The 15,995-nt window shown below is 40.1% G+C and overlaps 1 protein-coding gene across 2 annotated transcripts; it reads left to right on the top strand.

Annotated features, from left to right (window-relative positions):
• Nucleotides 1-759: 759 nt before the first annotated feature.
• TRMO (tRNA methyltransferase O) lies at nucleotides 760-15,501 on the top strand. 2 transcript variants are annotated; one of them, XM_028108849.2, is made up of 5 exons: nucleotides 760-876; nucleotides 5,237-5,411; nucleotides 8,020-8,177; nucleotides 11,711-12,376; nucleotides 15,058-15,501. In XM_028108849.2, the coding sequence occupies exons 1-5, from the start codon at nucleotides 801-803 to the stop codon at nucleotides 15,315-15,317; spliced, it is 1,335 nt and encodes a 444-aa protein (XP_027964650.1). In that variant the 5' UTR covers nucleotides 760-800; the 3' UTR covers nucleotides 15,318-15,501. The 2 variants fall into 2 exon arrangements, with proteins under 2 accessions (XP_027964650.1, XP_027964651.1); XM_028108850.2 differs by lacking the exon at nucleotides 5,237-5,411 and having other exon boundaries at nucleotides 800-876.
• Nucleotides 15,502-15,995: the final 494 nt, after the last annotated feature.

Below are 15,995 nucleotides of genomic sequence, written 5' to 3'. Positions count from 1 at the left end.
AGTAAGTAGGTGAAGGGATAGTATCGCTGCAAATTTAACTGGTCATCGCATGGGATGAAAACAGGATTCGTGTTGGCTCTCAACATTTCATAGCTGCCCAGAAACAAAGCTCACAATCTCTCCCATGTACATGGCATATTGACTCTCAATTTCATTCTTGCTTCAGTTCCCGGGTGGTATGGAACACAAAAAAGCCCCCACTTCTTAACCTCTATTCCAGTGTGACGCTCCCCATCCATTAGACGTGAAATAAGGCTTACTTAGGGTTCCTTGCTGACAAAACATCGTTTTTATTGTGGAAAAATTGGGAGTACACATAAGTATAAATAATCATGTGCATTCCCACCACTCAAGAATTTCTAATTTCCTAACATCCGATCGTTATGCTATGTGGTAACTGCATATACACATCCTTTTTCTTTAAAAATCTGAGTCATTCATTGGACACGTAGGTTTATATTAATGTTTCAGAGAGACATCACAGTGCGTAAATCTTCATCGAAGTGTCCCCCTTCGCAAGCGCGGGAATTCGGAGTTGCTGACTGGCAGGGAATCGCAGCGGGTCAGCGGCAGGGAACAGAGAGCCAGGTCCGGGAGAGGAACCAAGGCCGGGAAATGGAAATCCAAACCCTAGAGGAGCCACCAGCAGCTCCCGCCAAGAGCGCGTCCCACTCCCGGCGCATGCGCCAGGCCCTGGCCCCACACTACCCCGCCAGGGCCGCTACTGCGCAGGCACCAGGCTCGGAGACCGGAAGCGGAAGGCCTGTCGCGTCGAGTCGACACCTCAGTGAGTAGCAGCCATGCGCGTCTTGGAGGAGCCGGGGTCTCAGCCCACAGCGACCCCGTGCGGGTGCGTGAAGCCGGCTCTGGAAACAGGTAACTTCTGAGAAACCCGCGGTTCCGCACTCAGAAGAGGCCTAGGCTCAGGCCGCTGACCTGACTGTAGAGAGGGACGTAAAATGCAAGAACTTGAACCGGCGTGCGTCATTCTATTTATTGCGAAGCACGGATCACGTGCACCTGCGACCACGTGATTGTGCCGAGGCGAGCGGAATGATGTCATCTCCTGTTCTGTTCTTGGTAGCAGCGGTTGGATTGGGCCTGGCACGGTGGCTGGAACAACCACGTGCAGCGTAACAGCCTTTCTCGCAGAGTTCTTGCTTATGTAGGAGAGATAGGATGTGAACGCTGGTGTTAGGCCGGTTAGGAGTTAATAAATACCCCCAAGAGGGAGGCATCCTGTGCTGTAGGAAGTGAGGCGGGAGATGTGGAAAAGTTCTGGGGCGAAGGGAAGAGACAGGAAATCTTTTTAAAGTGGGCCTGGAAAGATGGGCATGAGTTTATTTTCACCTCATTATATAGAGCGGAATATTAACTTTAGAAATTAGAAGACCCAAATGGAAGAAAAAGTCTGCCATCACCCAGAGAAAACCACTGCTAATATCCTGGTGCCTACCTTCCATACTTGTTTCAGTGCATAAACGCTAGAAAAGTGGATTATGTGACCCCACTGTTTCATAACTTCTTTCTAAAACTTGTTTCTTATAAATCTATGGCCGTTAATAGTTTTAAGGGATTGCACATTATTTTGCTTTAGAGATGTGTTCTAACCAGCTCCCTATTTTATGGAGTTCAAAGACAAGGCATTTAAGTTACTGCCAGTTTTCACTGTTGTGAAGAAAATTCTTAAGACTAAAATGTTTGTGTGTGTTGTGTTTAACTTAGATTAAATTTACTGAAATTGCTGTTACTTGTCAAAGGTTGGGCTCATTTAAAAATTGTTGCACGGTGCTAGATTACAGGCCTAATAGTTTGACAGGCAGGAAGGAGCAGGGCTCAGAGGTCTATTACATAGCACCAGATTGGGGAGCTATAAATTTGAAATACTGGATGGTACAAGGGGGTTGAGTGGATTCAGATTGTAGAGAACCTTGAATACCAGGTGGCTCAGTTGGTTAAGCGGCTCCCTTCCGCAGGGGTCATGACCCCAGGGTCCTTGGATCGAGCCCCACCTAGGGCTCGTTGCTCAGTGGGGAGCCTGCTTCTCCCCTGCCTGCTGTTACCCCTGCTTGTACTTGCTCTCTGCCTCTCTCTCTCTCTGTGTCAAATAAATAAATAAAATCTTAAAAAAGAAAAGAAATATAATGTCTGTTAACAGTGTGGGAAACATGGAAAATTTAGTTAGTGGGTAGCATAAGATTAAGGAGCGCAGAATCTGGAGTATTGGTGTAGTGTATTTTAACGAAGGGAGGGACCTGTGCTGGGGACATGAATTATAACAAGGGTAATTTTACAGTCCAGGCAGGAGGGTCAAAAGGACCTGAACTTTCTGTCAGCGCTAAGACATACAGATAAACTTTCTGTACAAAAACTCAGCATTAATAACTTGTTGGCTTTTCTCTTATTACACAGTACAATTGTAATATTGTTAAAATGAGGGAAAAGCCTAAGTAAGAGCTTGGAAAACCACTTTTTGCTGAGCACTTTGTGTGGTAGTAGGTACTTTACGTATTTTTCCCATGATATTGAAACATATTGTGAGACTCTCCCCAACCGTTAATTCCACTGTGATAAGAGTTCTTGTTGTTTTATTCAAACTTAGCTCAATGTCTGGCAATTGTATGATATTGGAGTGTTTGTTAAACAAATGAAAACAAGACACAGGGATCCCATCTTATTAGGTTAGGGGTTCTTTTTTGGCCATTTTTCTTTTTGGCATTTTAATGAACACCAGAATTGTTTGGCCTCAGTTTCCTCATCTTTAAGGTATTTACTATCTTTATTCCACAGGAACATGGATGAGGATAAACAGAATGCCTGTAAACATATTTGGAAAAAATTTAAAGTCATCAAAAATATACACAGTATGGAAGGGTCTTAGAATCGTAACACTGAGAGAAAAAGCAAGTCTGAGAAGATAACATGCAGTTTGATACCAGTTTTTATGATGGAGTTCAAAGACAAAATAAATGAAGTATTATATAGGCATGCATATGCATGTGATAAAATTATATTAAAGGAAGTGAGTGATTAAGATCCCATTCAGGCACCTGTTTATCTCGGGAAAGGATGGGTTTGCCATAGGAGAGAAGCAACATAAAAAGATACATTTTGTTGGTAAAGCTCTAGTTCTTGGAATGGGTGGTGGGTACACATGATTTCGTAGTATTATGCTCTATTATACATTTATTACATGTAATATTTTATATGTAGCCAATAATACAGTTTTAATAAGTGAAGAGTAACTAAAGGTGCTGTGAGGGACAACACCAGGCCTATAATCTTACCACTTGTGCTGGTAGGAGAGACTTAATTAATGGAAGCTGGAAATAAAATGATGGTCTAGAGTGTCTGTATATCATCTCTTAAAAGAAGTAAAGTTTTCATGAGATGTGAAAAAAAAAGTTATTTGTAAATTCAAAATGCTAGTTGTGGATACCTTGGACTTTAAACCTATATTGGTGCTGCTTGGCTTTTCTTCTTTTGAAAGGAGTTACTACTTAGGAAGAAAAAAGGATTTCTGATTATTGTAAAAATTTCAAATATTATACAAATTACAAAGTTAAATATAAAAATAATCCAAAAATCTCACTGTCTGTTTTTACCATATTACCACATCCGTTTTACCAAAATGTTAACATTTTGGTGAATATCCTTCCAAATAGCTTTCTAAACATATACAGGTACATATTTAAATAGGTAAATGTATAAGCAAACTTTCATAAATGGGATTATATTCTTTCAATTTTTCACTTTCCATTTTAATCAGTTTAAACAATCCTTTTTTTCCATGTAACATGAATTTTTTGAGTACCTACCCCCTTGCATGCAATGTACTAGACCGAACATAGCAGGAAACAAGATAGAAAAACTACCCACATGGAGCCTACATTCTAGGGGCAGAGAGCTACTAGACCAAGCCTAACCTGAAATCTCTTCTGTCTCTAGATATTTTAGTAGTATGATTACAATCCTGTGCACTCCCTTTATTGCTTAAACTACTTTGTTTCATATGTTCTGTTTTTAATTGAATGCATCCTTATTTGGACATGTTTTCCCCACTATCTGAAAGTAGATCATTCCTATGAAATTTTTCATAAGCTTAAATGGCATAATGTGGAGAAGCAATTACCATTAATTTATGTGGAAAAATTGTTGAGTGTTCCCAGGCCCAAAAAATAACCTCTCTTAGGCTTTTCTGTTACTTCAGGACACATATTGTTAGTAGATGCACAAAATAAGTAAAAGTAAAGCACAGATGCTCACAGACACAGTTCAAAGCTCTGGTGGCTTGATGCTCAGATGCTGAGTGTAGTTCCTGGGGAAGGACCTGGGTGGGGCTGATCTCATGGCTTGGGGTGCACCTTGCATCTATAACAGCTTGCTGCAGAACAAATGCTGAACACTTTTCACTTTGCCTTTTTTTTTGGTAAAAGCAAACATTCTCTTTGGATTTCTTTTGATTAGCAAAAACAGATACTGATGTAGGTCTTTCGCAAACACACAGTGGCTTAATGCAAACTTTTGAAAAGCATGAGGATGTCTGTATACAACCTCTGTCTCCTTATCTTTCACTGTTCTTTGCCTTATCTTTCACACTTCAGCCAATCAAAATAGCTTGTTCCCTGCATGTGCTGTGACACTTCTCATTTAATTTTGCGCATGTTATTCCCTCTGTTTTATTTTAAAATATTTTTTAAAGAATTCATTTATTCTTTAGAGAGAGAGCGCGTGTGCACAAGCGTGAGCAGGGGGAGGGGCAGAGGGAGAGAATCTCAGGCAGACTCTATGCTTGGCACAGAGACCAATTTGGGGCTTTATCTCACAACCCTGAGATCATGACCTCAGCAGAAAGCAAGAGTTGAGACACTTAACCAACTTAGCCACCCAGGTGCCCCAATTCCCTCTATTTTAAATACCCTTTTAGCCCTGACCAAAGTCACATACCTTGGTAATGGTAACATAGAATTTGAATTATGGTCATAGTAGAACTTCTGAGAATGTCCCCTGTTTTTCTTAGACCTGCACTCTTTCTGGCTATCTAAAGGGATATAATAATGTGTGTGTAGTGTTGAAGATATTTATATGTATTCATGATATGTGAATCATTTTTAATAGTTGCATAACACTTGGTAGATGTTAAAACTATGAAATCAGTGCATTAAAGAAAACATGTTTTCCTACATCTTTATTTGACATTTTGACTAATGATTTCTTACCTACTTTTCTTCTGTAGGGAATCTTTTAACTGAGCCGATTGGCTACTTGGAATCCTGTTTCTCAGCCAAGAATGGTACTCCAAGGCAGCCATCTATTTGTACCCATTCGAGGGCTTGTTTGAGAATTAGAAAGAGCATCTTTAATAATCCTGAACATTCCTTGATGGGCTTAGAGCAGTTTTCTCATGTTTGGTAAGTTGTTTTATAGTTAGAAGTGGTTCTTTGGGTCAGAACTTGCCCTTGAGTAAAGTACTCCAGTTGAAGGCAGCCTTGGAGTCTGCCATCCAGCCCACACTTACCTATTGCATGGAGTTCCTGTACCATATTCACAAACATGACTCTATGCATAACTTGGACGCCCTTATGGAAGCTTGGGATCCACTGAGGGTGCACGTTCCATTTGCAGTTGGTTCTTTTTTTTTAAAATATTTTATTTATTTATTTGCTAGAGACACAGCGAGAGAGGGAACACAAGCAGGGGGAGTGGGAGAGGGAGAAGCAGGCTTCCTGCTGAGCAGGGAGCCTCATGCAGGGCTTGATCCCAGGATCCTGGGATCATGACCTGAGTCAAAAGCAGACGCTTAATGACTGAGCCACCCAGGCGCCCCATTTACAGTTGGTTCTTATTGTGATGAATGCCTTCTGTTGAGCTGAAATCTATAGATCTCAATTCTGCCTGTGGGTCATTATTCTACCTTCTGGACCAGGGGTCAGGAAGCTACAGTCCGTGGACCAAATCCATCTACCTCCCATCTTTGTAAATAAGTTTATGGGAACACAGCCACTCCCGTTCATCTGTGTATTGTGTATGGCTGCTTTTGTGGTACAGTGGCAGAATTGAGTAGTTACAACAGAGACTGGTTGGCCTGCAAACCCTCAAATATTTACTGTATGACCCTTTACAGAAAAAGTTTGCAGACTCTGTTCTAGACCCATGAACAATTAAGTCTGTTCTCCCTAAGAGACAAAAGAGACTTTAGAAATCTGGATACTCTAAATAAAGTGTTACCTATGTTAGCACCTGTGTTATATTAGTGTTATTGTCACTTGCAATTCTGTCTCTGTCCATTCTTCCTCACTCCAGTATCACCAGGATGACTTGGTCTAATTTTACTGGTGAAGACCTAAAATTAAGTATTTATTCTGAAATAGCTTATGTTTTTGTTAATTTGGAGATGTGGGTAGAGTCAAAACAACATGTGTCTGACCTAGTTTGTATGATCTTGGTTAAATTAATTAAATTAAAAACGTTGCTGATATAAAAAAAAATGGGTCCAGATCTATATAAAGAGATTTTTGTATCCTTCCTATTTTTCTTCTTGCTCATTCTCACCCCCTAACACTCTTCAGAGATTTTTATTGTTAATGGCTTGGTGTATATCCTACCTTGCCTTTTCTGTTTCTTTTTTAATAGACATAGAGGCATAAACATACACATTGGGAGTACGTGTTTGTTTTAAACAATGGAATATGTTTTCTTCATTTAACAGTGTATATCATGACAGTACATACAGATTTATCCTTTTTGCTTTAATGGCTGTCTCTTATTGCAAAATACAGATAATAGCATGATTTGACTACTCTCTTGTTAATGGATTTTGCTATTACAGTAATGCTGTAGCAAACCTTCTTAGACACGATTCTTGGCACTTGTACATTTTTACAAATTGGTATCAGAAATGGTTATATTGAGCTAAAGGGTGTGCATATTTATAATTTTGGAGAGCTGCTGCCAAATTGCACTCTAAAAAGCTTAATTTATATATCATAAGGGTATGAAAATGACCTTTTAGGTTCCTACGTTCTTGCTAACATTATATGTTCAAGTTTTTCTGCATTTTTGTCGGATGGAAAAACAATATATTTAAAAAAATTTTTTTTATTTACTTATTTGAGAGAGAGAGTGAGCATGCACACACATGGGCAGAGGGAGAGAATCCCAAGCAGGGATTGATCTCACCACCCTGAGATCATGACCTGAGCTGAAATCAGGAGTCAGATGCTCAACCAACTAAGCCACCCAGGTGCCCCAAGAAAAACAAGATTTTATTTTTCAGTTAAATTTCTTTTTTAGTGAGGTTCAACATCTTTTCATTTGGTTGCTACTATTTCTTACTCTTTTGTCAATTCATGTTCTTTGCTTAATTTCTTATAATGAGTTGCTCTTTACTTTGTGATTTGTAGGAACAGTCCATTGTACATGTAGCAAACATTTTCTCCTGGGATGACATTTTGTAGTCATAAATTTAATGATTTAATGAGTTCAAATCTGTTACTGTTTCTCTTCATGGCTTTCTCTCTGTCTTATTTAGGAAGACCCAGTCAAGTGATTTAACATTTCTGAGCCTGGATTTCCTCGTTCTTAAAATGGGGGATAAATTACAAATCTTAAGCCTTGTTAAGAGGGTTAAATAATTATAAAAATGTCTAGTAGACTGCCTGGTAAATAGCAGCCCCGGCTCTTACTTCGTAAATATTGCTTATTCAGGCACTTGACAAACATTTGTAAAGTTCCTACCACGTGCCAGTAATTGTGTTAGGGGCAAAGGATATAGAGATAAGACTCTGCCTTCCTTCAAGGAATGAGAATGACATTATTTTTGTCCCCACTGATTACATTGTAATACAAAGCATTCTTTCAGCTTTAATTTGTGGGATTAAAGATTAAAGTTTTTTTCCCCATCAGATCATTATGATAAATTAACTAATGTTCTTTTCAAAGTTCTTTTCCCCATCAAATCATTATGATGAATTAACTAGTGTTCTTTTCTTACTTGGTGGTTTGGTTTATTTTCAATAGGATTTTGTTTGTTTTTCACAAAAATGGTCATTTGAGCTGTAAGGCAAAAGTGCAGCCTCCTAGGCTGAATGGTGCAAAGACTGGAGTTTTCTCCACAAGGAGCCCACATCGTCCCAATGCAATAGGACTGACCCTGGCCAAGCTGGAAAAGATAGAAGGTAACAAATTTCATTTCTACTTTTATCTTTTTTTTCCCTTATCTAAAAGAAGCCTTATAAAACAAACATAGTATTCACTGGCTGTTATTCAGACGAGTACCAATGGTGTTAACCCCTGAGAACTACCAGGCATGGAAGAACCTGAAATGACTAAAAGAATGTTACCCTTTGAAATCAGCTCTCATAGGATGCTCAGATGCTTAATTATATTATCACATATATTAGAAACTATTACATTATTTAAAAATAATGTATAATTTCGTAATCATTAAATTAGTAACCAAATTTTCTCTGACTTGGAATACAATAAATACAAAATTATTCAAAAATAATTGGACACTTTCAGAATTAACACACAGTAACTGGTTGTATGTGTAGATACGGTAAACAGGTAGGGTGGTGTTGTATTCTTTCTTCCTTGCACTTTTGAGGAAATGGACATGCACTGTGGCTGTAGTACAGCTGTCAGCTCTGATGTGTCAGAGGGTCTACAGTGAATCTCACTAAAATAACATTTAAACACCTGTCAGATTGTGGAAGTACCTGTGTAGAATACCAGGTTAGTTTTACCTGTGTATTCAGACATAGCCTACTTACTGAGCCATAGATTCTTTTTTTTTTAAGATTTTTATTTATTATTATTATTTTTTATTTGAGACAGAGAGAGAGAGACAGAGCACAAGCAGAGGGAGCGGCAGGCAGAGGGAGAAGCAGGCTCCCCGCTGAGCAAGGACCCTCGCAGGGCCCTGGGGTCATGACCTGAGCCGAAGGCAGACACTTAACCGACTGAGCCACCCAGGCGTCCCACTCTTTGGAAGCATCCCATTCTTTTTTTTTTTTTTTTAAGTATAATTGACATATTAGTTTTAAGTGTACAGTATGATTTAGTATTTATATACATTGTGAAATGATCACCATAATAAGTCTAGATATCCTTTGTCACCATATAGTTAAAAATTTTTTTTCTTATGGTATGAACTTTCAAGATCTACTCTCAATAACTTTCAAATGTACACTATAGTATTACTGACTGTAGTCGCTGTGGTGTACATTACATCACCATGACTTTCTTATTTTATAATTGGGAGTTTGTACCTCTTGATCCCCTCTACCCATTTCTCCTATCTCCCTACTCTGTTCCCTCTGGCAACCACTGATCTGTTCTCTGTATCTTTGAGTTTTGGTTTGTTTTGTTTGTTAGTAAGGCATCCTGTTCTTGAATCACTCTGACCTAATAAGCACATTTGTTGGAGAGACAGAAGACTGCGAGTCAGGAGACCATTCCAGGCTTTAGCTTGCTTGTTTGTAAAGTGGACAAAGGAGTAGAACCTGCCCTCTCTGGGACACCATAGGATTTTTTTAAGGATCTTATGAGACAAAAGCTCTAAGAGTACTTTTCAGGTTACTTAGTGCTAAATAGGTAAGACCAGTTATTTTGCTTGTTTTTTGCCAGAACTTGAACTACCTCCCCTGGGTTGTATTCAACCCAGCCTTGGATAGGTTTTCCAGGAAAATTCTGTAGCCAGTCCAACTTGAGCTTTATCAGTTTGTGATGGCCAACCAGCTTGGGTAATAGTACTGAACATTTTATGATTATTTGTGCAACCCACATATATTTTCTGAGCACTGTATATGTGCCAGGCATTGTTCTAGGTGCTGAGGGTACAGTGGTAAACAAATTAGAAATGTAAGAGGCAAACACAATAACACTATAGACATTGTTAACAAATAAGTGTTATGGTGACTACTAGTGTTTGTGTGGTGCTTTACAGTTTATAAAAAGCATTTATGTATGTTATCTGTCAGTGGCTCTCTGGGTTTGATAGGGTAGCAGCCCTCCTTTTATGGATGAGGGAGCTGAGGCTCTTTGATGTTTGATTATATTACCTAATAGCATCCAGCCAGGTGGTTGTATAACTCTAAATCCCATGAACTTTTACATATGCTACAATACTTTCTTCCTTATGCAGACGTTGTTAGGCATATCCATTAGTTAGGAAGTCCAAAGTCATTCCACAGTTCCAGGCTCATTCACAGTGAGCATATTTTAGAAATCAGAGTCCTTTGTTAGTCTTGTTTTCTAAAATGGAGACAGAGAATGTGATCACATGCAATTTTTTGATTCTCATTTGGCCAATTTCCCAAGAATCAAGTTAGTAGACTCTGCACCAGCAGCAGGAACTGGACATGCAGCTGTGTAAGTGAGACAAAAGACCTGTCCTTAATATTTGGCAATGGTGACTTATGTTCTGCTTAATTGTTTGAGTCTTGATGGATGTGTTAGATTTCCATTGCTATGTAACAAATTACCACACACTTAATCAGTTTATTTATTTATTTATTTATTTTTAAAGATTTTATTTGAGAGAAAGTGAGAGACAAGAGCACGAGTGGAAGGGGAGGGGCAAAGGGAGAGGGAGAAGCAGACTCCCCACTGAGCAGGGAGCTTGATGATGCAGGGCTCGATCCCAGGACCCTGGGATCATGACCTGAGCCAAAGGCAGACGCTTAACTGACTAAGCCACCCAGGTGCCCCTACTTAATCAGTTTAAACAATCCCATTTATTATCTCTTTGAAATATTATGTTTCATAATAATTAGTTTACAAGTATGGGAACAGCTTTGCCAGTCCTCTGCTTAGGATCTTACCAGGCTGCAAATTAGGTGTCATCTGGGATGAGTTCTTATGTGGAAGCTCAACTGTGGAAGAATTTGCTTCCAGGCTCCCTCGGGTTGTTGGCAGGATTCACTTCCAGTAGTTGTGGGACTGAGAGCCACAATTGCTTGCTGGGTGTTGGCTGGTGGCTGCCCTCAGCTCCTAGAGGCTACTGCAGTGCCTTGCCACATGGGCTTTCCCAGTGTGGTTGCTTACTTCATCAAGCCCACAAGGAGAATCTCTCGAGTGAATCTGCCTACAGCTACAGGAGTCTCAGATAATGTAACATAGTCACTGGAGTGATACCATGTCATACTCAAAAGATGGAGATTATCGAAGGGTGTGAACACCAGCAAGTGGGCATTCTGGGGGCCACCTTAGTGTCTTTTTGCCACAGTGGAAATCCTCATTGATCCCACAGAGATATATTGAGGACTCTGATGTGCCTGGAACAGAGTTAGAAGTCCCAGTGATGCAAAGATGAGTCAGTGCTCAAGGGCCTACTCACTGTCTGGGGAGAAAGACCAACTGGGTCATTGCCAGACCATGTGAAAAGGGCTGTAGTAGAGGTTTGTACATAGGTTTCTCTGTGGAACCCAGAGGAAAGAATGCTTATGTGTGGAAGAGCCAGAAAGGCTCTGTAGAAGAGGTATTATAGAAGAGCCTTAAAGAGCACGTAGGAATTCAACTGGTGAAGAAGAGGATGGGTTTCCAGGTAGAATGAAAAGGGTGTGTTGGCAGCAGGTATACGAGAGCCTGGTGTGTAAGAATTGTGAGTTAAGCTTGGTGAGGCATAGGCAGATGGTGTTGGTTCTTAATTGTTCGCACTCTTCTTCATTGTTAAGATTTCTAAGAGGATGTGTTTTTCACATTATAGGTGGAGCTATATATCTTTCTGGAATTGACATGATTCATGGCACACCTGTCCTAGACATAAAACCCTACATAGCTGAGTATGACTCGCCACAAAATTTGATTGAGCCCCTACAGGACTTTAATTTACAGAATAACCAATATAAATCCCAAAACACATCCCGGTCTAATGGCAAGACTGACAGCTGTGACCGGCGACAGCTCTCAAGGTATGATAAACCACAAGCCTATAGTCACACTAAGGAGAAACCTAAATGTCCTGAAGACAGAACTTCAGGAGAAAACTATATGAAACATGATAACTCAGCAAAAATCCAGCAAAACTTTCCTCAGCACAGGGACATAACAGCAGATTTGGGTTTAGAATCAAGAAGTGATCAGAGTCTGAATGTGGCAGAAGAACAAATTGGCTCATATTGCCTTGAGAAGAGCTTTTCAGAAGAAGGTACAGAAAAGAGGCTAAAGAGAGGGAAAGAAGCAGTGATCACACAAGGAAATAGTGCAGAGATGCCGCCCGTGACTCCTCACTGCCCTTCCAGCATGGCCGGTGCAGCCCGCCGCAGCGTGGTCCCTGCCTGGGTGAGAGAGGCCCCTGTGGCCACCTTGGAAGTCCGCTTCACCCCTCATGCAGAGACGGACCTTGAGTGCCTCAGTTCAGAAGGTGGACCAGGTACTTTCTGTCTCTTGTTTCAGAATGAGAGCTTTAGCCAAATTTGGTATTTCTGAGGGCAATTATATGGAGTGTTTGTCAGTATGACTGGTGGTAAGAAACGTAGGAGTATAAAATTATATTTGGGCAGCAGCACCATCTGACGATGTGCCTTGTTCAGCACAGTGAGTCCCAGACACTCAGTATAAGTGTTTGCTGAGAATGGTTGCTGCCTCAGGAGGTGGCTCATGATTTAGGGCCTCTTGTCAATCTGTTACAGTAGTTCCTGGAGTTTTTAAACAGCTTCAGAAGCTAAATTGTGCTTGTTCTATACTTAGGTTAAGTTTTTTCATCTGTTTCACTATCTGACTAGAGAAGTATCCCATCTTAGTCTGTCAGGCGGCTAATAGCTCTCCCTATGGCACAGAGCCTAGGGGTAAAAGGTAAGAGTCTCTTAGCACAGTAACTGTCCCCATAACAAGTCTTAGCACTAGAGACCTGCCCTTCGCTATAGAAGAGAGGCCACCAGACTTTTACTTAGAGCTTGTATACTTTAACACATGGTTTTTATTTTTATTTATTTTTTATTTTTATTTTTTTTAAAGATTTTTATTTATTCGAGAGAGAGAGAATGAGAGATAGAGAACACGAGAGGGAAGAGGGTCAGAGGGAGAAGCAGACTCCCTGCCGAGCAGGGAGCCCGATGTGGGACTTGATCCCGGGATTCCAGGATCATGACCTGAGCCGAAGGCAGTCGCTTAACCAACTGAGCCACCCAGGCGCCCTAACACATGGTTTTTAACAGACACTGTAACCTGGTTTCCCCAGCCCATAGCTGATCCGAGGCAGCAATCTAGAATGAAGGAAGGTGGCTGCAGTGAGTCTACTAAGAAGTAGCCAGTTATTTGCCAGGGATATGTCTTATTTCATCTGCCACTCCACGGTGTTTTTCATTCTTTCCAAAGGCTTTATGTTTAAACAAAGCATTTGATTTTTAAATTGACCTCTTTATTTAAAGTTTTGTTTATGAAAGTTGTTTCGTCCTTGTATACAGTTGATGGGAGGAGGAAGGTCAGTTTTAAAAGGTTTTTGTGATAGAACAAAGAAAGCAGTGCTGCCTAGAAGATACTTTATATTTATACTTACACTTTGGCCTGCAGTTACCAGTGAATGCTTCCTACTAAGATAAAAAAGATTTATCTTTTTCAAACTATAGTGCTGTGTGTCTGAGAGGTTATAATGTGCCTTGCTGATTCGAAAAAATCGTTAAAAAGAGAAATTATAAAATGTAACTATAAAACAGGGACTGATTGAGACCAGCAGAATTTGGAGTTTATATAGAAATAAGAAATGACCTCAGGAGGTTTAGAGTCTAGAAAAGATAAAAGATACTGAAATGGTGGCGGTGTGTTGGTGTAGGGGTGGGGGGCTTGGTGCTGGAATGAAGAGCTTGTGGGCACATGAAGGGGAGAAGGATTATGACTTGGGGAGCAGGGAGGAAATCTGGGAAGGCTTCCTGGAGGAAAAAGTATTTGAGCTGAGTCTGGAAGAATAAGTAGGCAGAGAAATGAGGGAAGGGCACCTATTACAAATGAACAGCCACGCAAAGGCCTGGAACTTTTACCAATTACACTGTTACTGAAGAGTGTGATGTTTTTGGAATTCCTCTTTTTTGAGTGGCCTTGGAGTCATTTCATGAGCCATGCAATAAAAGAATCTTAGCACTGCATAATTGGTCCTTGGTGGGGAATTTTTTTTTTTTTTTTTAAGGATTCCATGTGATCAACACTTGAATTAGTCCTTGGTTTTTGACTAAAGATTGAACTTCATGGCTTTATTTACAAACTTATTGGATATAACCCAAGTGATTTTTGGCTGTTTTCTAAAAATTGAATTTACTTTCAGAAGAATAAAGATCCACCACTACTGCAGATGCTATTTTGAACAACATTATTTAAAGCACATACCTGGCTTTCATTTGGATGTATGTGATATTGTAGCTACTAAAAATTAAGTCACAGTTAATTTTTTATTTAAGTTTTATACATACTGTATTTTTAAAAATTAAAATACATTCATGATGATATAGATGTAGGAAGCTTTGCCACTTAACAGGGTGTACATCTGTTTACCTGAAATACGCACCTTGGTGGTTTGGGTGGCCTGTTCCCTAGTCATGGTATTTAACTTTCTCATAGTACCTATTTTACTTTTTCAGAAGGACTCTCCCATTTCCTTGTGCCTTAGGGAATGTGGTGTTACTTTTAAGTAGGGCTGTGATACCAGCTCTCTGAGACACCGTGCCTTGCCTACAGCTGGTGCTTTGGGCATATGGTGGGTTTAGTCTTCTTTCTTGTGGCTTTCTGAGAGTGCTGGGACTGTCATGCATTCATTCCCCTGACCCTGTACAGACTTAATTACTGCTCCATTCTGAGAAGAAAATGACAAGGAATCAAATTAAAGTCGACATTGAACATAGAAGATTTTGTTCAGCAAATAAAATTTGGGGCACGCATAAGTTTAATCTAACGATGGTAAATACCACTTGAAAGTGATATGCTCTGTAACAACTGAGTAGATTGCCAAACCCAGTTCATTTCAAGTGATCATCAAGGAACCAACCAAACTCCACACTGAAGTTCACTGTAATGAAATTTGACCTGCATGATTTTCAGCATTAAGTTGTATTCTTCTCATTGCAGATGGCAGTCAGCTTTCATTTAAATATTTTCAATCAGCAGAGGAAGCAAGGCATGCCATTGAGGCTGTCCTGTCAGCTGACCCTCGGTCTGTATATCGACGGAAGCTCTGCCAGGACCGCCTTTTCTACTTTACTGTAGACATAGCGCACATCACTTGCTGGTTTGGCGATGGCTTTGCAGAGGTTCTAAGAATCAAGCCGGCTTTGGAGCCTGTTCAGATGACTGACTTTGAGGAGTCCTTGGTATCTCTGGGATTGTAAGTAGCCTCCGTCATGTGTTTAAAACAGCCTAATTGACTTTGGATGTGGTTGTTGTATTAACTATACAAGCTAATGATGTGCCTTCTTTGCGGAAAGAAGCAACACTTTGTGATCTCACTGCTTTGATTGATTGTGGTTGTTCAAAATATTTATTTGAAAAACATTTTTAATAAACATTTAGAGAAATTTGGAGAAATTTCCGTATGCTTTTCATTTGGTTAATGAAAAATCTAAAGGTGATGATATCTCAGTGATTTTTGAAAGAAGTGGATTGTTTTTGGCACTTGGTAAAACTGGGCAAAGATCATTCTAGCAGGAACTTACAAGCTCAGGGGATCTGTTCAACAGTTCATATTGGTTTTCCTGTCTGGAAAAGCTTGACCTCTCTATTTTATTATAAATCAAACTGAGTTGGGGCACCTGGGTGGCTCAGTTGGTTAAACATATGCCTTCAGCTCAGGTCATGATCCCAGGATCCTGGGATCGAGTGCCACTTCGGGCTCCCTGGAGGGAGCCTGCTTCTCCCATTCTGTCTGCCTGCCACTCCCCCTGCTTGTGCTCTCTCTGTCAAATAAATAAATAAAATCTTAAAAAAAAGAAATCAAACTGAATTAACAATGTCTTAGGAATTTAACAGATCAAAAACAAGTGGTTATAAAGATCTTTAGGGATTAAATC

This window comes from Eumetopias jubatus, unplaced genomic scaffold (assembly GCF_037043125.1).
Source record: "Eumetopias jubatus isolate StellerSeaLion01/CBP00866 unplaced genomic scaffold, mEumJub1_p1.0 scaffold_15, whole genome shotgun sequence".
Taxonomy (NCBI): Eukaryota; Metazoa; Chordata; class Mammalia; order Carnivora; family Otariidae; genus Eumetopias; species Eumetopias jubatus.
Note: the sequence above shows the minus strand (reverse complement) of the source record. Positions and strands in the feature narration are given on the sequence as shown.

Excerpts from the sequence above, each read along its gene's own strand:
- TRMO (XM_028108849.2), top strand. The coding sequence starts at position 801 with ATGCGCGTCTTGGAGGAGCCGGGGTCTCAGCCCACAGCGACCCCGTGC. Across the intron at positions 877-5,236 it reads GAAGCCGGCTCTGGAAACAG|GGAATCTTTTAACTGAGCCG; the intron begins GTAACTTCTGAG and ends TTTCTTCTGTAG. Across the intron at positions 5,412-8,019 it reads GAGCAGTTTTCTCATGTTTG|GATTTTGTTTGTTTTTCACA; the intron begins GTAAGTTGTTTT and ends TATTTTCAATAG.